General features: G+C 44.0%; 1 protein-coding gene across 1 annotated transcript in view; it reads left to right on the forward strand.

Moving 5' to 3' along the window:
• The window catches only part of LOC135903799 (mucin-2-like), a 34,598-nt gene extending 13,138 nt beyond the window's left edge, over positions 1-21,460 (forward strand). Inside the window, exons 5-12 of the mRNA XM_065434218.2 lie at positions 331-351; positions 5,677-5,727; positions 8,712-10,582; positions 14,798-15,007; positions 15,974-16,083; positions 17,267-17,390; positions 19,756-20,061; positions 21,054-21,460. Coding sequence (XP_065290290.2) covers positions 331-351; positions 5,677-5,727; positions 8,712-10,582; positions 14,798-15,007; positions 15,974-16,083; positions 17,267-17,390; positions 19,756-20,061; positions 21,054-21,194 — 2,834 coding nt within the window. The 3' untranslated portion in view covers positions 21,195-21,460. The remainder of the gene's footprint in view (positions 1-330; positions 352-5,676; positions 5,728-8,711; positions 10,583-14,797; positions 15,008-15,973; positions 16,084-17,266; positions 17,391-19,755; positions 20,062-21,053) is intronic.
• Positions 21,461-23,140: the final 1,680 nt, after the last annotated feature.

Here is a 23,140-nt window from a genome sequence, read left to right on the forward strand (position 1 = left end):
CTCAATGTTGTGAAATAAGTTATTTTGCTCGAGAAATGCAGTTAGATTAGCGCACTGTCTGCGATAGTTCCTGATGGGCCTCGTATTTTAAGGTTGAAATGAGGATGAGGTATAGTGGACCATTCAACGGTTACAAACTTCGCGGATTGGCTAGCCGGTATTTTGAAGCATGGAACCTATCATAATTGTTCTATATTTACTAAGAGTTGTGAAATGTAAAGAGTACTATTGGGGATCTGGCTCTACAAGCCGCCGTATGCGCCAGAATAGCATCCACTGAAGAAGCGCTCTTCACTGACTGCCTACTAACTTTTCTTCCCTATCACGCAGCTGAATTGGAACCTACCGAGGGTAAGCCACATTTGACTTTCACTGTCAGATTCGGCTTTCTAATTTTTTAGGTCACCTTGAGCGGAAAGCAGTACACATGTTTTGCTCTGCTAATGTTCTACGAAGGGTTTCGACGTGCACTGCCTCCAGTAACTGAATATCGATGATTTGAGAGGAAATACTTTTTTTTTCTCTAGCTGAGATTCACAGTGATGGCGGAGGCATAATTTCTGCGATAATCGTCAAAGAAGCCTTCGGTTATTGAATTTTCACTGAATCTTTATTTGTTGAAGCTTTAATGGATAAGTTTCTCACTACACACCCCGCAAAATTTTGGACACACCTAACACAGAAGAAGGATTCAGTGAGTAAAATTCGTTCGGATCACAGGGAAATTAGCGATCCTTATTGCATTGCATCAGCTTTCAATGATTACTTTTCTTCAGTGTTTAGAACGGATGGTACGTACACCCCAGAATTTCAGTCTCCGTGCCTTATCTTGCCAGACTTACTAATATCTGTCGAAGGAGTTGTTGCTTCCCTGCTTAATTTAAACGCAAGGAAGTCTCCTGGACCAGATGCCTTCCCAAATATGTTTCTCGTCCGCTACGAAGAATGGTGTGCTAGATACCTTGTGGTCATTTAAAACGAAAGCCTTTTAAATTCGGAAGTTCCAACTCACTGGAAGGTTGCGAAGGTCGTCCTCATTCACAAATCCGGCGACAAACTTCGTGTAAGTAACTACTGGCCAGTTTCACTATCATGTAATTCGGGTAAGATTCTGGAGTATTTAATTTTCACGCACTTGAGCTCTTTTTTAGAAAGTAGCAACTTCTTTTCTAGTAGCGAACATGGGTTTCGGCGTGGCCTGTTCACTGTCACACAACTAATTCACACAACCAATGAATTTTTGGCATGCCTTGATAACGGTGGACAAATAGACGCAATATTTCTAGATTTCGCGAAGGCCTTCGATCGTGTTTCGGACCGTAAGCTGGTGGTAAAACTCCGACGTCTACTGCGAAATCAGTGTCTTGTTCAGTGGCTTGACTCCTTACTTTCTGAACGGCACCAGTACGTCAAGATCTCTGGTTCCAATTCTCCAACAGCTTCAGTTTTTTGTAGTCCTCCAAGGCTCCGTGCTTGATCCACTTCTGTTCCTTATTTATTTAAATGACTTGAATTTCAATTCCCCAGTGCGATGCCGTTTTTTTTCGCAGATGACTGCGTTGTATACATACCCATTCAAAAAGCTCAGGATCATAGTATACTAAACGATGACCTGTCAGAGGTCTTGAAGTGGTGTCTGTCCTGAGAAATGTTTTTAAATACCTCAAAGTGTGCAAAAATGACAATTGCACGCAAGAAGCATGTTCATAATTACACATACAAAATTAACGGCACAACCATTTCTCATGTAAATGAATACAAATACCTGGGGGTTATATTTAGAAGTAACTTAAGCTGGAGATCGCATATCGGGCATTTGGTTTCAAAGGCGCACAACAGGTTTTGGCTGTTAAGAAACCGCCTAAAGCACTGCACAATTAAAACAAAATTAACAGCCTACACTGCATTGTTACGCCCATTGCTGGAATATGCAGACGTTCTTTGGGATCCGAACCCCCAAGTAGATATAAATCGCGTCGAAGGTGTTCAAAAGAAAGCACTAAGATTCGTCTACAACGCATATGGTAGACATGTGTCTGTCACTAATCTAAAGCAATCTGAACTCCGGAGGCTTAATCGCGCCGCAAGTTACACCGTTTAAAATTGCTGCATGGTATTATTAACAATTTACCAAACATTAATTTGGCTCTTACATGGAATACAACACTTCTCGCCCAACACGCGGCAAACACAACTCGACAATAGTAGTGCCCCGATGGCGAACTAAAGCTTACCAGTTTTCTTTCTTTCCAAACACAATATCCGAATGGAACGGGCTTCCGCGTGACGTGGTCAGCTTGACAAACCAAGATTCCTTCTCATCTGCTGTCGTGTCTCTGTTATAGACGCAGTGTGTTTATTCGTGATCTTATTTTTTGCATTTTGTTTTTTTGTGAAACGCAAAATATTTGCTTTTGCTCCTGTGCTAGTTTTTTATTGTGTGTGCGCTCGCTTTGTTGCATCGCGTTGAACAGCGATGTATGCTTGTTCCACTCCTGCCTTGGCTACCAAATGGCGGTGGGCAGTATTGAATAAATATAAATATAAATATTACTTTGAAGTGCGAGTTACATTCCCGAAATAATGGTGTTTAATATTTCGATGTGCTACTCGAGCAAGATGATGCCGACCTCTGGATTTGGTTAGGCGTGCCCTTTAAGCGGCCTCTGGCTGATCAGAGGACGACGACGTGCCTTGCTCGATGTTGGCTGGCTTCCCTGTCGGCCAGTGGTTGCTACTATCTGTATATACACCTCGTAAATAGTTTTCTTGCTGTGCCTCCACGTAACAATATCGAGGCGTGCTACCTTATTAGGACTATTGAAACTGTCAAAGGTTTAGGAATATTACTGAAAGCTGGAACAATTAGTTGCATTGATTGGTAGAACTTGGTAACGAGGAATTGTAATACGCAGGTGCTGTAGGTATTACTTATTTTACTAGAAAGGAATTACTGGCGTGTCAGAGTTCGCACACATAGTAGCAAGTCGCAGCAACCTCATTTCAAGCACCACGCTTAAGTTTGAAATGAACTTTTTCTCAGGATCCAACCCGTTCTCATTGACACGATATTGTAGCGCACAAATAACCGAAATGAAGGACCTGACAGTGACAGACAGCAGAAAGACGGCACAACACTCGCAACTATTCATTAGGCACAAAGTTTTGTACATGTATATGCTGCAATCTAATAAACAGTTGTGAGTGTAGCACCATCTTTCTTTCTACTATGCCTGTCGCTGTTAGTTTTTTATTTCTGGTATTTTTGCGCTACAATATCATGTTGATCAGCGGGCGCCAACTCGCCTGAGGAAATGTTATTGTCCAATTCATTCTGTCTGGTCGCTTTTCCTCCTGTTTTTCTTTTTGGTCCGTCCCTGTTAGGGATGTGTATATCAGCTGTATTTCAGCTCAATTCTGCCAAACCTTAAAAAGTCCACAGGTGAGTTAACATCGTGCACCCATCTTAATATTGCTAATTGTCCTATTGAACAACTCATAAGTGACTTTTTTACTATGAGCGCAGGCAATTTTTTAACAATGAAACAATAACTGACTTCAACATTAGGCTGTTATTGTTCTTATTTTTAATTTTTTTTTCGCTGCAAACAAAGCGCGCGAGATTTGAAGAAGTACGACGTGACTAGGTGCTCTCACTCCACGACATTACTTAGTGTGTTCAAACATGCAGCTGCGAATAATCGATGCTGCATGCTAATCGAACTAACGGAGACCCTTTAAGCAACGCAGATAGAATAAAACGGTTTTGGCGTCCAATTTTCCTGCGATAAGTTGTCTGTTGAAGCAATGAAGCAAAACGCATGGCAATCCTTGAAGCTTTGTCAGTGTTTTTGACGTTGACGTATAGCCAGAAGGACGTGGAGCTTTTGGCGGTGGATGGAGATGCCAACGAGCATAGTTTTTGCTTGCGGCCTATTCATACCTTTAGCCTGCGTCTAGCATCGATAATTCGTTGGTAGAATGTTCGAGGGCAGTAATGTCGCTGCACGCAAGCGCCTAGCTAGTCGCGTAGTACTTTTCTAAGTGTGACGCGTTTCCGTGACAGTCCGAAAACGATTGAAATCAGCGCAGCTATCTTCAGAGAAAAAAGAAATATTTTGTTAGTTCTCAATAGGTCCTACATATTTCTCCCTGAAAATTTTCAGTTTAAAGAAATACCTCAGAAATTAATCAATAATTCTTAATAGATTTCCTAAGCTCAAAGTAAAAGATACATTGAGCCGGACAAGGAGGCACTACACAATAATAAGCTGCTTGCATTCTCTTAACGCACACGTGGATTTTTACGACTTGGCACAAAGTTTGCTGGAGGACCCCGTATGTTTCAGCTATTCTGCACTATCAAAGCCCAATACAAACCGCTTTCCATTCGAAAAAGGAAGCAAGAGAGCGTGACTATTAAGCTGTATACCCCAAGGGGCAAGTATCTCGATACCGGCATAGCCATATATATATATATATATATATATATATATATATATATATATATATATATATATATATATATAATATAGCATTGACCTCGCGCAGGTTGGTTACCTGTGATATATCGGTGACGTATTGCTCTAAACTCACATACGGCGTTCCTCTCCTGGGCTTATCAACCATCACCCTTGCCTACAGATGCGTTTATATATGAGCACCGTTCACTGCCTTGATGCGGGCCCTTGTGACCTGACCATATAGTTAGCCAGCAGTGAGGCTGCTGCCCGGTTGCTTTGCCATGCATAAAGGCATCCTGTTATGATGGCTTGACTTGGTGCACGCTGCGCGAGTCAACAAAGTGAATACCTAGGTTGCTTACTGAAATGAAATCGAAGACGTGAATATAAATTTCTTCTTCATGTGTAATGGCCAGCCCTCAGCCAAAATATCGGCAATAAGCTTTGTTATGGCATTTCATTTTCGCTATGGCCTTGAGTTATTCAATTGCATCTACTTTGAAAACTGCAATTTGAAATGTACGCCTATATATTTAGCAAATGTGAGCGCCCAATTCTGCCTCTCCAGTTGGATTAGTTGGAAAGTTGGAATTCCCGGTGAACTCCAATGTAGATTCCCTTCATGGCGCCTTGTTTCACCAATTCACTTTCAATATTATTCATTTTTGGGTGCATGTTTAAATTGCAGAATTCTTTGTTCCAGACTGTATTTAGTTCCGATTCATTCAGCTTTATATCATAGTACTATAGAACCAGTTTCCAGATATCAGTTTGAAATTGGCGCTGCAAAAAACATTGGTGTTCTAATTAAATTTGCTAAAAGTCCCTCTGGCATAGTGTGGTAGAAGATACAACGTAAGATAGGTTTATTCATTCATACATTTTAATTAAGCAAATCTTAAAAATGTGCCGAATATTTAGCCTAATTAGTGACTCTTTAGACCTACTTGATGTGGCATTCGTGCGCTTGCACTTTCCAAAAAAAAATATCAGCAACTGGTAGTCCACCAGACAGTAGCACAAATGTGCGGACTTGCACTTTCAGACTTTTCGACATTGGCAGGCTTTCTTGTTTTGTTAAACCATACATTTTCTTGGTTTAAATTTGTTTGGTTTAAATTTAAATTTACTTTAAAAATGAATTTATCGTGTGAAGACTTGGCTGACCATTTAACTCCTTCTAGAGCTTTTAATTAACATTTACTTTTTGCAGAAGATGACGTCGACGCTACTGAAACGCCGGGAATTTACAAAGTAGGAGGAGGTAAGGTCACGCCCACAAGCGCAAATGCAGAGACGGGACTGTGAAATGGAAGGCATAAATTGATACTCTCTCTAAATCTATAAGTATTGTTACTAGATGGGCTGTTAGTAACTGACGTTTCTCCAGTAACTGTAAGCACCCTTCCGTATATAAGATGAATAAAAATTTAAGTTTTAAGGGTTTTTATATAAATAAAACCAGGAAACGATGAAGAATAGTCGACGATAAGGACCTGTCACAGTATTTTCTTGTTTTTCATGAATGATATCTACAATAAGTCTACCGCAAACCCCGAACAATATGGCTGTTTTATATACTGTTCGCTGTATATGCTTTTCCACGTCGAGTTTCTCCCTTCTATCACACTGTACTTGGTATATAGTGCATAAAATATGTGTTTTGCTAGTGCGACAAAAGTTATATTTTTCACCATACGGTCCAGTCTCTGCGTATATAGTTATTGCATTCAGTGCATCGTTACTAGTTGATCAGCTTGAGTTTCTGAGCGACATAGGTAATTCCAATTTAGCCGTTTCTGCTACATTGCCGCAACCTTATAGGTATCTGTTATTTTTTTTTTGGTGACCAGGAAACACTATAGGAAGCTTTTTTTTTCATGTTCGCTTTGCCAATCTGTCTTGCGGAATGCAGAAATTCGAAGCAGCAACAATTTTAACATTAAATACACGAATGGATTGTATTGCTGTATGTACCCCACATGAAAGAATTATAGTCTGTTCTTTGGGAAAGCTGTGTGCAGCGTCGGTAACTCCATGGGGGTTTCTTAAATTTTTTTTTGGAGAACATAGTTTCAAGTTCAGCCGCAGCTTCTTCGCTAGGCCAAAATCGAATGCTTATTAGCAGCAGACTATACTTTTGTTAACATATAAACAGTGCGACTTTATCGAGATGGTATCGTCTAAGCCTGCTAACGTGAAAACGCGGCATGCGCGTAATTATGTGACATTTCGTGCGGAATCCATTCGTCGAAGTCACTGCAGACAAACTATGGGCAGACAGAGACTGTCGGAGCAATGCAGAGTATGAGAGGAGAAAAATAAGATAGAAAAGAAATAACGTCGAGTTCTTCTGATACCTGTGATTATCTTAAGGCACCCTAGTGCGGTCGCGAGTTACCTGTAGTCAGTCATGTCCGTAAATGAAAGACTGCATGCATAGGGGTCATTGAGGAAACGATAGATGAAAGTATAATGCAAACACAGAAGGACGCTGTGAATTATGATTCTGTTGTTTCGGTGCTAGCCTTCACTATGGTCATGACGCGTACCACTTTGTGCAAATTTCGATCTTAGTTTCCGCTGCTTGCGATTGCGCCTTCTGGCGCCGTCGACGTCGCAATCTCAACACCTGCGATAAGAACAAACGTTTTATTGAAATTTAAATTACTGGAAAGCGGTATACATGGTTTAAGAGCGTCAGATAGGTCTTCCATGCACACGTTATCTTTTGTGTGGAACTTCAGCGCAATAGTTCTTAACTCACAACATGATCCTAAATGAGCAATCGGCTTTTTATAGTAGGTTCACCTACAGCAACAACAACAACAACAACAATAACAATAACAATAACAACAACAACAACAACAACAACAACAACAATAACAACAACAACAACAATAACAATAACAATAACAATAATAATAATAATAATCTTTATTTCCACCGGGATGATGGAGGAGGGTGTGGGTAAAAGCTGCTCGTAAACGGCAGCTTGATAAAGGCCCACAACCCCCTTCTACAGGCCAACAACAGCAAAGCAGGGAAAGACACACACAAGTATACATATAATCTCTTCGCAATTTAGCGGAGCCAAAATTAACAGGATCATTTCATTAATGAAATAAAAATAGAAGCAAGGAAAAGAGAACAACAATCAATACAATAAGTACAGTGGGTATAAAGCTGCACGATAAACACAGGATTAAGTATACGCATTAAAGGAATACAAGTGGAGTTACTAAGAATGTGTGCAGTGAAGGTGTCGTAAGTCACGTTTAGATAGTTTAAGTAGCTAAGTCCGGGATTTTTTACAGTTCTTTAATAGAGTTGGAAGTGTGAATGATAATTTTTCGATTGTGTAACTGGTTCTAGGAGTTGGTACAATCCGCTCCTCTTTATGACGGGTAGGGTACACCACAGTGCTCTTTTTCAATAATGACAACTCATGCAGTGATTCAAGATGATATTTTAGTTCGCGCTGGAACGCAAGTACTAGCTTATAATTGTAAAGATTGAATGTTGGTATTATGTATCCTTTGGAGAAAAAACCTTGCGAGTGACTGTTGTATGGTAGATTAAAAAGTACTCTGATAAGCTTTTTTTGAAGTATAAAGATTTTTTACAAATTGGAGTACGTGGTTGTACCCCAGACCAAGAAACAGTAATTAAAATGAGAGTAAAACAGGGAATTATAAAGCAGGATCTATACTTGATACGGGAGATATGATCTGTAATGGGAAATAATGCCGACTGCTCGAGCTAACTTAGAACAGTATCATTGTGGCCATCGCATAGCCTGCTCTGAGAAAATGTAACACCCAGAATTTTTATATTATTTGTGATTTCTATTGGTGGCGCCACCATAACTTAAGCTTACATTAGAATTTAGCCGCCTTTATTAACATTTATGTTCAGATGGTTTGCTATTGCCATGTTTCAAGCTTGGTAAGGAGAGAATTGCCGTCATTGTATAAGATATGGCAATCTGGACCAGAGAGAAATGTACTAGCGTCGTCGACACACAAAACATATTTAGGTTTAGTAGAGAGGTTAGTGAGATCATTGATGTAAATGTGTAATTGATGTAAATGATGTAAACCTCTATATGACTTTAGCCATAGATAAATTGCTTCTTGGAAGCAGTCAGTTGGTTATGAGGGCCGTATTTGAAAAATCCTTATAAATCTGACCCCGTAGACTTTATTTAACGTGCCCATATATACAAAGAGTTTTAATTTATCGCAGGGAGCTCACCACCGAAGACGACCAAAGCGATTAAACTACCGAAGCCGGCAGCTCAGAAAAAAGTCCCGAGTACTAAAACTCCACCGATGCCGAAGATTACAACGCCTACTTCTACGAGTCGTCCTACCACTACGCCTCGTCCCACTAGTACGCCTAGGCCCACTACTACGCCCCACCCCACTACTACACACCGCCCCACTACTACGCCTCGTCCCGCTGCTACGCCTCATCCCACTGCTACGCCTAGTCCCACTGCTACGCCTCGTCCCACTACAACGCCTGGTCCCACTACAACGCCTGGTCCCACTACAACGCCTCGTCGCACCAGAAGGCCTCGTCCCACTAGAACGCCTCGTCCCACTACAACGCCTCGTCCCACTACAACGCCTGGTCCCACTACAACGCCTCGTCGCACCAGAAGGCCTCGTCCCACTAGAACGCCTCGTCCCACTACAACGCCCCGCCGCACTACTACTCCCCACCCCACTACTACTCCCCGCCCCACTACTACTCCCCGCCCAACTACTACGCCCCGCCCGACTACTATGCCCCGCCCTACCACAACGCCTCGGCCCACTACAACGCCTCGTACCACTAAAAGGCCTCGTCCCGCTACAAGGGCTCGTCCCGCTACAACGCTCCGCCCCGGTACCACCCCCCGACCCACTACCACCCCCCGCCCCACTACCACCCCCCGCCCCACTACCACACCTCGTCCCACTACAACGCCTCGTCCCACTACAACTCCCCGCCCTACTACTACGCCCCGCCGCAGTACTACTCCCCGCCGCACTACTACTCCCCGCCGCACTACTACTCCCCGCCGCACTACTACGCCCCGCCGCACTACTACGCCCCGCCCCACTACTACGCCCCGCCCCACTACTACGCCCCGCCCTACCACAACGCCTCGGCCCACTACAACGCCTCGGCCCACTACAACGCCTCGTCGCACTACAACGCCTCGTCGCACTAGAAGGCCTCGTCCCACTACAACGCGCCGACCCACAACAACGCGTCGACCCACTACAACACCTCGTCCTACTACAACGCCTCGACCTACTACAACGCCTCGACCTACTACAACGCCTCGACCCACTACAACGCGTCGGCCCACAACAACGCGCCGACCCACTACAACGCGCCGACCCACTACAACGCGTCGACCCACTACAACGCCTCGACCCACTACAACGCCTCGACCCACAACAACGCGTCGACCCACAACAACGCGTCGACCCACAACAACGCGTCGACCCACAACAACGCGTCGACCCACAACAACGCGCCGACCCACAACAACGCCTCGGCCCACGACAACACCTCGGCCCACGACAACACCTCGGCCCACTACAACACCTCGGCCCACTACAACACCTCGCCCAACCACTACGCGTCGACCCACGACAACGCGTCGACCCACGACAACGCGTCGACCCACAACAACGCCTCGGCCCACTACAACACCTCGCCCAACCACTACGCGTCGCCCAACCACTACGCGTCGCCCAACCACTACGCGTCGACCCACGACAACGCGTCGACCCACGACAACGCGTCGACCCACAACAACGCGTCGACCCACAACAACGCCTCGGCCCACTACAACACCTCGCCCAACTACTACGCGTCGCCCTACCACTACGCCTCGTCCTACCACTACGCCTCGTCCTACCACTACGCCTACTCCTACGACAACCAGTAGTACCTCCACGCGCAAGCCCACGCTGTTCTGTGTGTTCGGCCCGACGTTTACAAGTGATGCGGTCATCAAGCAAGGAATATGCGAGTACGCCGTATACGATGGCTCTGCCTTTCTCGGCGCTGTGTGGCCTGCCGGCGCCCAACGCAAGCTCGATATCTTTTTCAAGGTGAGTCCCACAACGCCGAGTTTTATTATCGGTTTTAATTAGAACAAGGGCGCGTGTGTTCTTTCTTTGGCCGCGCAATCGGGAAATGCTTATACTTCTTTGGCACTGTGCTCGCAACAAATTCGCTCGACAAACATAACGAAAAGCTGGCTTAGTACTCAATAATTTCATATTCTTACAATTCTTGCAATAAAGTTGATTTAATGAGATATTTTGTGTCTCTAACGGTGCTAACAACCTGTTACTACTATTTTATTATGATTTTAATATTTTTATGAGCCCCACTCACAAATATTCAATGACTTTCGGAGTTCACTTTCTTATTTGACATACGCAATAGTTTTTTTCGGCGCATGAAGTGAACTTTTATACAGCATAAATTCAACTTTGCTTGTCAGAAATTTTGAAGTGGCAGAAACATTCTCGAAATCTATTCAGCGTTTGTCTACTCCACGCATAACTGCGTTTTAGACATGATTAAAATGGGAAGGTCGTTTTCAAGCGTAAGTACGTCTTTCATTATTCGCAACAACTTGGAGAATTTTTCCCACGTATTTTGTGTGGGCAGAACATGGCGATGACGCCTCCATATTTTAGGGTGCGCCATGACCAATTAATGAATTCGGGAGCAATCACTTGGGCCACAAAATAAGCCTTTCGACAAGCAGTTCGTGCATTTGAAGGCAATGGGGCCCCACCACTCTGCTTGGCACCTCCATACAGCTCCGACTACATAACAAACATCTTCAGAAGATGGCCCGGCCTCGCTCTCATCCATGGTCAAGGTCGCACTGACTAGGCGAGCGCGCAGGGGTGCCAGATGGCCCCAACAAATGATAACCAAATGATTTTAAATTGTAGCCCAGAAATAGCCGGACTCAAATTTTTAGTGAGCTCAAAGTAGCCAAAAACATAGCCAAAATGTTTGATAATGTTCTGCAGGTGTCTTAGAAGGTGTAGATGATGTCCAAACCTCACCACGTATTTCTGGCTCCAAAATTACTTCAATTACTTCCGCCGCATGCAACCAGCCCAACACTGGCCTCAAGATCTGCGTAAAAAATTCTAATGAGAGGTGGCACTCAGACGTGTATTTCGTCACCACTTATCGTTACAATGAGCCGAAGGATTTCTTTTCCGATTTACTTATGCCTTTAATGATTTTTACTGAGCCACGTTTTTAGCTAACTTCAATTAGCGCCTTGCTTTATCCGAGACGTTTTTCTATAAGAGTCGGGCCAAATATTGCCGGCTCCACCATTGGGGATGAGCTTCGGCTTGTCACGATCGAGTGCCCAAGAGTTCAAGTTCAAGAGTTCGGCCCGAGTTCAAGGCATTTTGGAATAGGGAAGCCTTTCCTATGCTTCATTCATAAAACAAACATGTTATTTATGTCCTTCTCTCTCTCTTTCTTTCTCTGTTTTGTATGTTTTGCTCGAAAGCAGCTCGACGCTGAGTTATCAAATGCTGCCGCTTGGAGGCGTATACACAGTGGACTCTGGAGAAAACTTTAAACCTTCTCGCCTTTTACTCTTGCGACGAAGCGGCAGTTTTTACCGCAATTCGTCTTTGAGTTGGAACGACCTGCAGATCCATAACAAAAGAAGTAAAATAATGTTTATCGTTTTAATTTTTACCTGGATTAGAGCGCTGGCCATAATCCAGGTGGTATTAGTATTGAAAAGAGTTTAACGGCGCTATATTTAAACAGGCAATCGCTGACAACATTCGTGCAATGTGAAAACGTGTGCGCAAGTTTCTGTGTATGCAGATATGAATGCATGTGTTGCACAATTTCTGATGGGGCCTGGGTACCTTACTCGCAGTGCAACTGAAAAAAAAATTTAATTCCACTTGCGAACACACAAAATCGAGTTTATAGGTCGTGCAGGGCTGTAATGAAGTACAAAGTAAACCGTTTGTATAACAATTTCAAGCACTGTACATCAGAATGGGAAGTTAGAACATTATATTTACCTTTATTAACTGACGAGAACTCTTACCTAACCACCACTACGACTTGTCCAAAAATAATAAAATATGGACGTGACAGTACCACAAGCATTTATTATGTATACCGAACGCATTTCCTTTTCTCATCACAGCTCGAAATACACCAAAAAGAAGAGAGCTAATCACTGGAATGACTTATAAACATGATAGCCATGACTTAACACCGTCCTCACAGTGCCAACGTTGCCTAAAAACACGGCCTTCGAGATTGCCTACAAATCTTTGTAGCATCAATGACATTTGGGCTCCAGAAACACGAATTTTGTCAGTGTCGATGTCGTCTTCTGGACTAGGAAGTCCTTAAGACGAAAATAGTCCAAATATAGCTATGTTGCCAACTCGGAATTTTCGACGCCAACCAGCATAAAAAGTAGCCCAATTTGGCTATTAATAGCCCAATCTGGCAACCCTGCGAGCTCGGCGCTCCTCTTAACGCGGCGCGCTGTGAGTCACGTGGTCAGGCGGTGATCTAGCTGCGGAGAGCGCATGCGCCAAGCCGGCGGTGGGAGCGCAGCTCTGTGCGGCGGGTCACATGATGTTGCCAAGGCTACGGTGCAGATGTGGTCAAATGAAGGTCAAAATGCTAGCAACGGCGAAACACGGATCGACGCGCTTAGTAAAGCTTCCGCGTTCATATAATGAAATTCTATGCTGCAATGATCATCGGCAACGGAGCCAGCTAGGGACGCTGATGACGACAAACACGTGTGCAATGGTGCGACCGCGTTCGCGCGGTTGCGCCGAGTGCCGCCAACAAGCTGGTTCGCGGGTTGTTCGCGGATTACGGAAATGCCCTTGCAATATATAGCTTTGCTGCAAAATGCAATGGCTCGTAGTGCAGAGGCTACATGCACTCAGCAAAGGGAATCTTACAGTGTATACATTGATTGAAATCACCCAAACAATTTAGAGAAACGCGGCGTCTAGTCAAACGGTACAAAAAAACCACGTGACCTTCTCAACGGCTCGTACCCACGTAAGCAAACAAAAAATGCGATGGATCGTAGCCCCGTAAGGCTGAGGCAACAAGCGCTCAGTCAACTGAAGCCAAGAGTGCATACGTTCTTTGCAATCACCCATACAACAGACAGTTCAGAATACGTCTGAATCCCCTGCGGAGAGAATGCAGAGTAAACTGCAAGAAAGCCGTCGTTGGCACGAGTCTTACTTCGGTATATGAGCGCGCGAAGCTGCAACTAAGCGTCAAAAATGAGCCGAACAAGCCGAACTGTGAAAGCAGCAACGCGACGATGCGATACGGCGTATTCAAAGTGTGTAACAGGCTTTCGCCTTGACGTGTTAAAGGAGTGTAACATGCTTCCGCACTTTACGTTCTTAATTGCGATAGCAATAATAGAGATCATTCCAGATAAAATCTTGCTGCCGCAGTCACCATGATGTTCCGCACATATTTATTTACGTGTTCCGCACATATATAGTTAAGGTCGTGGTTAACATGGTGTCCTTGTGCTTTGTCCAGACATCACCCATACGGTGCCTCGATATGTCAAATATATGGATCATTCAGTTGTTTTAAGACTCGGCAATATACCCACGTCGTTCGAAAATACGTTCCTAACGGCATGAAACGCTTGTAATGGTAAGTTTCTAATAAGCGGCAGTTTTATCCTACTTTCCCTTCTGAAGGCTCCCTATTGCAACCAAATTTTTAGAAACGTGCCTCGTATAACGCAAGGAAATATGTAGAGAGTCAGCATTAATTGATAAAATGTGTAGACATGGCCACCATTCTGTTCAAATATATTCCGACATCTTTGGTGCTCAAAGGGAAGCGGAGAAGTGTGTGTTTCATATAGCGTAGATACTGAACAGGTACAAAAGGAGGGTTTAGGAACGTTTATTTAGTGCCATTGTAACCAAATCTCTGTCTAATTTCTCTGTACAGCCCCTCGCTTCACATAACGTTATGGCCAATTCGATGAGATTATTACAGCAACGCTGTTTGTATTGAAGTGGTGAAAAATGTTACGTGGCGAGCCTTCACGGTGCTCTATACCTGAACTTCATTTTCATTACATGGACACTAGAGGTGCATTTCTGCCATCGGCCTCTCCGTGAGAAGGAGATTCTTGATGATGGGAAGGAAAGGTCGACTTTAAACGTATATATGATATGGGGGAGAGGTATTTTAGATGATGCGTCCAAGGCACTTCCTTCATGTTGGCTGCTCCGTTTGCGCAGGCGTTCCCGAGGAACTCCCGCACCGTTGCCGGCTTGAGCTTCAACGCCGAGCGCCCGTCGGACCCGCAGAGCGCGGTGCAGCAGCTCCCCAAGGTTGGAGCTAAAGAACTGCAACGCTACGTTAAACGAGTACCCCCTTGCGTCGCTATGGGATTCCTCAACGTTATCTTCGCCCCTACAAAAGTGAACACGTTCCTAGCAGCGTTGAAGGCGAGTTCTCGTTTTTATGGCTAACGTGTTTAGATGCACGTCTGCACATTACATGCTCTTTGGGTAAAAGTCGCTTTCTTGTAGACTTCTCATTTCGGCTATCGATAGACTCAAGGCTATCTCTGAGACAGATCTTTACAAGACTCGTTTTTTTTTTTCTATTCGTGCAAACACCGTGAGTACTCCTTACTCTTACTCACCGATGACCTATATGGTCGTGCTTAATGGCAGTAGTCTCAGGGAAATATTTTTTGTACTCAGTAATGGAGCGTTTCCACCTATACAACCCCAAACAGGGTCATTCTGGAAGACGTAAGGACATTGGCCGACAAATAGTTTAAACCTATAACCTGCAGGTACCTTTTGACGTTACACGAACATGTCAGCAGAGCACCTCTGGACCGTTTTAAATACTTTTTTTATAGAAAATGTTCACTCATTGGCATTATCTTTTAGCCGTTGTCACTGCCTGCTCTGGCAGTGTCTGCCCTAGCTGCTTCAGAACATCCATATACGAGCTCGTGCATGGATATATTGTAGTGCCAGAGGGAGAACCGCCTCTGGGGGCGACCGATGCACGCTGCGTTTTCCTCAGTGCCTGACGTGTCAGTGACGATTATACTAATGTCATCGGATTTGAGGGAATGTTTAGTAGTTCTGTGCTACGTGTGACATTTAGACAATGCACATGACATGCGTAGACAACAGATCCGATTGCGTCAAAGTGCGCGCGCTGAAAAAAAAAACAAAGGTGACTAGTCATTGTTAAGTTGGAAAACCACGGGGAAAAAAGAATCTAATTCTCTTAGTATGGATCACGTGTATTGCGTAAAAGGTGGACAGAGTGCACAGTCATTGCCTATAGAAACTCTAACTCGATTGCTCCAAGCGGATCGCACTCCCACATTTCAGGTTTCTGTTTCAGTGAACGCTACTGACCCCGCACTGTCTCTCCCATATTTATAGGTGATGTATGACGCTATAAAGAATCATGCCAGCCATTTGCTTTTTTTTGGAGCCTACGTACACACCAAGCGCTCAGGGGAGAGGCTCGCCCGAGAAACGCAAAGTATACAGTAAGTGTCTCGGACATCGTCAAATACTTCGTTGTAAATTGCCGTGTCTGCACTAGTACGTGTTGAAAGTTTTACAGATGACCTAGATTCTGTTGCGCTATAGCTGGATGCGGCATCAAAAAACTTCTTGCTGCGTGTCTGTAGGGAACGCGTGACCTCCAAGAATATAAACGTTTCTTTCGTGCACTTATTTATAGAAGTGGTAGTCTATCCAAGATCGCATTAGTTATAAGAATTGTTTGAGTTATAGCAGCACCATGCCTACTACAATTGAAGTATAAGGAAGCAAAGGATAATAAACATTTCTTAACTGTATGAGTAAGTAAGAGTGAGGGTTTGCTTGCGACAAACTAATATTCCCAGCAATAATAAAGGGGCAGAAAGGACAACCCTGCTACAGGTAGAAGTCGCACGCATAACCTTCGCTTCTCGTGTACGATTAAATAAGATTCGTATCATGTTACATGTGCGGTTGTCCCTCCACCAATATTCTTGTCCATGTATTCATAGCTTAGCCCTACAAGTTAAGAGTTACGTATCTATTTTGTGCGACAAGCTGTAAAGTGCATGTTTGAGTAGAAAGGTAAAATTTGTATACCCATATTGGCTGGCTGTTGTGTGGTGGCCTCTTTATTGTTGCGCTATAAAATAACTGCATATTCAGGAGTGTTAATCCGAACGCTCTGTCTTATGTTATGTGCGTTGTTTGCACAGATAAAGACGATCTGAAGGATATTTCTGCGTCATTTTAGTGCCGCGTACTCTTGGCGCAGCTACTGTAGTTTAAGGTGCGATTTCCTCAAGCAGCAACCGCAGTCATCGCTACTAAAAGAATTGTTTTATTTCGTATAACGTGTCCACCGGTTGATATCCTCTATGATATGCTAGCTACATCCGTAGCGTTCCTTTCAGGTGGCCAGAGGGTACATATAAGTTCGAAGAAGAAAAAGAAACCTTTCAGAGCTACTGTTGCTACAGTGCAAGATTTTGCCGCAAATGGAGCCAGCAGAGATGAAGGGTAACGCAAGACACAGATTCTGTGTTGGCGGGTGCAAGTGCTCTCAAAATTAGTCAGTCGAAGCACCTCCCGTAAAGAAGCTTCCAGCACTCCTTGCCCTTAGTACATTGGCAAATTCGGGAAATAAAGGTCAGCGAGTCAGCCACCACTTCCTTTTCTTTTCAGGAACCTTGGCCTCGTCATCTTGCAGACGCACATCACGCCCCCCGAAAGGACGCTTCTGGCGAAATGCACGGTGCATCTGATTTCGTACAAGTCAGGTCGGGGTAAACGGGACGTGCCCACCTTCGTGAGTTCTCTTACGTGTGCGCTAAAGTTAACAGTAAATTTCGCTTTAAAACTTAGCAGAGCATTTCAGTGGATTCCTGAGGCATGTTTGTTTAATAGTTTCTATGACCGCAGCGGTGATCTCTTCGTAGAACATTCGGTTTGTATGTGGAAGGTACTGGGAAACGCGTTGATGTTTCTAATGGGTAGAGATGTCCCCCGGCCTAGTGCTCTACTGCTTGTGGCTGTTTTCGTCTCGAATGAGATTTCTAGGCGTCGTTTCTTTGGCGCACCTTGTCCCAACATAGACGGCCTTGTTGTAAGGCACCCACGATGGCTCCGGGATTAAGACTATATTTGCCATCGGGTACATACCTGCAAAATGCATACAAGCGCGCCTCCGAACAGATTCTAGGTCATTACAGGATCTCAATGCTCGGGAAGAGGTGTTTGGGCCACAATGCGAGAGCATTTTAATAGATGCTTTGGAGAGCCGCATGGGATACTCCCGACGTGGGAACGTTCCAAAGAGGTTGATTTGTTTGAAGCGTTAGTGTGTTCACATTTCTAGGCAGGTGAACCCGCCAACAAAAATAAGTACACGTGTCTGGACAACATGATTCCTCGTATGGTGAACTTAAACAAAGCGATAGGATAGACGGACGGCCTACACAGCGCTATACTATAGCGCCGTTCAGCTCCGTATTTGTTGCTGCAGTCGGCATCGTCCCATCGTTAACGCGTCGTGGGTGTTCTTGTCGCTTGTCTTGCCGCCATTGCTGCCGTGTCGTTGGCCGTCGTTGTTGTCGCTGTAGTCCCTTCGTCATATATATATATATATATATATATATATATATATATATATGTTGGAGCAGTTTTTGGTATGACAGTTAACTCTGAAACATAAAACATGGTGATTATAAGAGAGAGAGAGAGACCAATTTTAGTTGATGTCTGAGCACTTCTTTCTGGAAATAGAAAAACTCTATAAAATGTCTCCCCTACTAAACATGGTAGATAAAGACGAAAACGACAATTCAAGTTTTCACAATTTTGCCACTTTGCACGGGGTATTTTGCCTCTCTACATTGAATCTGCACAATTTATCAAAATTACAATGCCTAATATTAAGAAGTGGGAGGGAGGGCTGTCAGCAGAAACAGCTTGCTGTGCCTTTACGTTTCCGTGTGGAAGCACATGTTCTTTTTTTTATCTTCACAAACAACGCGATGCTTTTGAACCAGTATTTTTATGTGCTGCGAAGTATTAAAGAAAACTAAATAATCCTAATAATCCTAATGATCGTCCTGTAGTGAAAATGTTGCTCCCACTTAATAAGCATAATTCTTTTTAAGGTTCCATGAGATAAAATGGGAACCCTTCCAACTTGGTCGTTACATGTGTTGTCCACCATAGGTTCCCTCAGTTTTTGGCAGTTGAAATCCTGTTTATTCAGCAACGACTTCTTCTTGTGCCGAATATTTTGTTTCTGTAATAGTGCACTTTCTTCTACAAATAAACTTCTGGTCCTTTGAATAGGAAGTTCGGCTTTTCTGTTTTTTTTTGTGACAGATTTTGATTTTATACCAGCCAACCTATTAACAAATGAAGTTCGTAAACTTCCAGAGCATGTAACCCAGGCATGTGATTGACGCAGATGATCCCTCACGTTTCGTGTCTATGCACACATTTGTTAAAAGATTATATACCTTTTTGTGCGACCCACAATCAGCAGCAAACTTGGAGTAATAGAGACTGTCGAGGGACACATTGCGGATCTCATTGACCAGAGTGAGAAAGCCGGTAAACACACACATTTATTTTTTTTGCGATTTGCCGATTTTGCCTCTTTAAGAAACTGCTGAGGGTAAGTACCCTTCTGGTGTCCTTTCACCATCCACAACATTCAAATGCATTGACGAAGGCAGGTGTTTGCAGTACTATATAACTGCTGGAATACAGCAGGTATTGAAAAAATATTTAGGAGGGTATGCTCGCGGTTTTGAACGAACAAGAAGGCGCGGTATGGGTACATTCATGCTTCACTTCTTATTTTTTGCATCCACTTTTTTTCAATGAGGCACGGCCCCATTTTTCAACATCTTTCAACTTTTTCACGGACCGAATTTATTTTTCGTAAAACTTGACACTCGTAAAACGGTAGAGAAAGCCAAAATTCGTAAGGATTGCGAAAAATTCTGGAAAGCTGCCATGTACGTGATTTCCATAAACACGCGGTAAGCTGTGTTTGTGGTAGTGTAGCCCTATGTTGGAGTTTCCACGGAGTGGGGGTATAATGGTTGTGGGGACGACACGAGCAGACCGGTCTATCGCCGAAGCACAAACCTCCTGAACACATCCACTCACGCCTACTGCTGCGCACGCAGGACGCGATCAGTCCCACGGTCGACAAATTCAGAGCTCTGGCGGGAAACTTCAGCGTCATGTTCTCATCGTCCCTGGGCGTCATGGTGTACGTGGCGAAGGGGAAGGTCGTTTACGGTGAAAAGAATTCGACCGGTCAAGCATGCAAGCGCGGCAGCTTGCACGACCACGATGTCTTGTGCATAACTAGGAACGCTCGACGCGACTTTAAGATCGACACCGCAGAATCAGCGGGCTACCAGGTCTACGAGCAGTACAACGAGTCCCACTTCGTTACCTGGGAGGAGCTGAGTACAATACAGACCAAGGTACGTAAATTCGTGGTCATTTAGTTATTAGTGGACATATACCGACGCCATTTCTGTGTGCTCGCGTTGTATGTATCCGCGTGATCGAGTCTTTTGGGAAAGAACGGTAGCAATCACAGTTGACGCCGCATGGGGCGGGGGTGTGGGAGGGGGCGTACAAGGAAGTTCCTGGCTACACCACTGGTGTGGTATTATCGCAGCGCCAGCACTGTTCTTTGAGTGCGTAAACTTGAGAGTGTCTATGTTAGGAGTTTTTTTTTCTTGCGCTGGCATTTTCATTATACACAATAGTGGATGATGTACGCCCGTATAATGGGCAATGAAACGGAATGCTATACAAAAATCTGGCGTAGCAGCATGGGCTAGTTGGTTTTCCATCCTGGTGTTAAATGCGATCACACAGCGTTTGTGGTGTCGATCGTCTCGTCTCGTGTCCGGTCTACGTTTCGCGCTGTTAACACCAGGATTAAAAATCTAGAGCGACAGCAACGGCGTTTTATGGCCTCTTTTCTTCATTACCACTCGCAGGTAGCGACACTTCTTTGTGTGCATTCGCATATTTTTGAAGTGAGAGCGGCAACATTTATAGTCCCTGATATTGTGGTCACAGTTTTTAATGCCTGAGCATAAGCGGTGCCAAAGTATAAAAAAGTGAATGTGAGGGAAGTGTGAGAAGCCGGTCACATGTCATATATATATATATATATATATATATATATATATATATATATATATATATATATATATATATATATATATATATATATACAGATGCCCATCACCTTCACTTCGAACCTTGTAGAGGATGGGCATGGGTCGAGTTAGCTACTGAACACTTCGCAGTGTGGTGCAAGCTGTTTAAATGATGATTCTGGGCAATGAAAGTTCGGCGTAATGCACACGCGTTTCTCTCGCATTTACTGCTATATCGCCTTCTATTTCTCTGCTATACTGCTATATCGCCTATTTTTCTCGCTTTTTTTTTTCACCAGATCAATGACTACATGAGCAGAAGTGATGGGTGGGCCGTCTTCCATGCCGACTTGGACGTCCGCAAGCTTTGCGGTTCCAAACAGAACTTAGAGCGTGTGATTGCCTTTGCCACGGCTGTAAAGAACCGCGGTGGAGGATAACCTCGCCACCACACGGTGTCACAATTCATCTGGGACGTTTACGATTGTCCGCCTTCCTTTCCTGTAATGCGAGCTCTCTTTTGGGATTTGTTATACCGCATGACCGATGAGTAAAGCTCAACCCCTCAACCTGGCTTTGGCGAAACTGCGCGAAGCTCGAGCTCTGACTTTTGTGTCAGCCAACCTGGCGCTGCACAAGCCACCGATGGCGATTGTTTTTTCAACCTTTGAAGCCCTATATTAAAAAAATGTTTGTGTGATTTGTTTTTCCGTCTTTGGGTGAGTTTCTAGGCAAGGCAGGTCTTTAGTATTTAACGAAACTGAAAAGTGTTGGCTAGATGTTGCAATGTTTTCGCCAAAGTACCGGGGGCGATGCAAATTTCAGCTTCGTTGGGCTCCGACCCGAGTATTGGTGGAATGACTCGCCGGGCCTCTCGGAAGAGACTGGAAGAGCCGCATGGTCCTTTTTTTTCGGCGTGAGGCGCCTACAAGCAAATTCATGAAACTTATGTCATCAGACGTCGTTACAGAAAGCAAGAAACCATCCTAGATTTTTCGTTTATCTGGAGCTGTCAAATAAAACAGTTTTTTTCTTTTTTTGCGGGGAACACAACTAGTGCAAGTGCGAAAATGCCGCAAACTTCAAAAAGGAGGGGCGTCAATGTTTTGCTACCTAAAGAGCGGTAGAGTTCGTCTTCCTAGAAATGTTTTGTTGGCAGTCAGACTCTGAGTGAAATTGTTTGCTAAACACTCGGCATTTGCATGCCAAAACGATGATTTGAATGTTGGGCACGCTGTATGTCGGAGGGGTTTGTATTAACCACATGGGTTTCTTTATTGTCCACACACCAGAGGCGTAACCAATGGCAGCATCTGAACAATGTAAAGGTCCCCCCTACCTCTCCCTCCCTTTTTAAACATTTATGTGTACCAGTGATACCAAGCATAAAAATTAATTTCGTTAACTTGTTGACACTGTCAGCTCTATGTTTGGCTGTAACAGGCCTGTATGCATACAGTCATTACAATACACTCAATATCCATGTAGGAGGGAAAACATCGCACAATAACCGCATAAAAACTAAGTAGCAGCAAGAGACTTGTACTCACGGTGGAGTGCCAGGGGAAATGAAATGGAAGATATAATCCCCGAATATCAATATATCGGCGTACTAACCACAGTTTAAGGCAACATGCAGGTTCCGTCTCGCAGCAGTCATTTCGTACTATCTGAGAGGGAAAAAAAACATACCATCGTTAACGGGAGCTGGGATTAGTCTTTCTTACGAAGTAATTCGTGCGTTCAGTTTTCTGCGTGGTGGTGTATAATTTAAAATGAATGCACTAGTATCTCGTGGGATGTTCTAGGTTCTAGAGAGAAAGGCAAGGTCAGCCTGGTTACATCGCTGCGGGTGAATACCAGCAGCAGTACTTGTTCAATATAAACCGAGATGCAAGACTAGATTTCGTCTAGTTTTGGCTGTTTACTTTGTGCTTAAGGATACCGCACAGTTCTCGCGTATTCGTTAATAGGCCTAATAATGTTTTCTATGTTGGGCATTTAAGAACTGCTAATGCACTTTTCAATTAATGCTTGGTGGCTTGCAGGCTTGCTCGCTCTGGTACATACATTTGTTAGATGGGTGTTCCAAACAAAGGTCTCGTGAGAATTCTACATCGAGGTACCTAAAATATACTTCTGAAAGCACACTATCGCCATCAGTATATTGATAACACAGAACGTTTTTTTTCTAGACACGCTTATGAATACTGTTTTGCTAAGGTTGACTTCCGCGTGCCAGGAATCTCACCAACTATTAATTTTTCGCAGATTAGCGTTCAGTTCGACATGATGTTTTGTGTATTTTCCTTTTCATCTGTGCTCTTCAATAGTGTTCACTTGTGTTTACCGCTGTATATTCCCATGCATTTTCTGTACATTTTCT

The sequence above is a fragment of the Dermacentor albipictus genome, chromosome 4 (genome assembly GCF_038994185.2).
Source record: "Dermacentor albipictus isolate Rhodes 1998 colony chromosome 4, USDA_Dalb.pri_finalv2, whole genome shotgun sequence".
NCBI lineage: Eukaryota > Metazoa > Arthropoda > Arachnida > Ixodida > Ixodidae > Dermacentor > Dermacentor albipictus.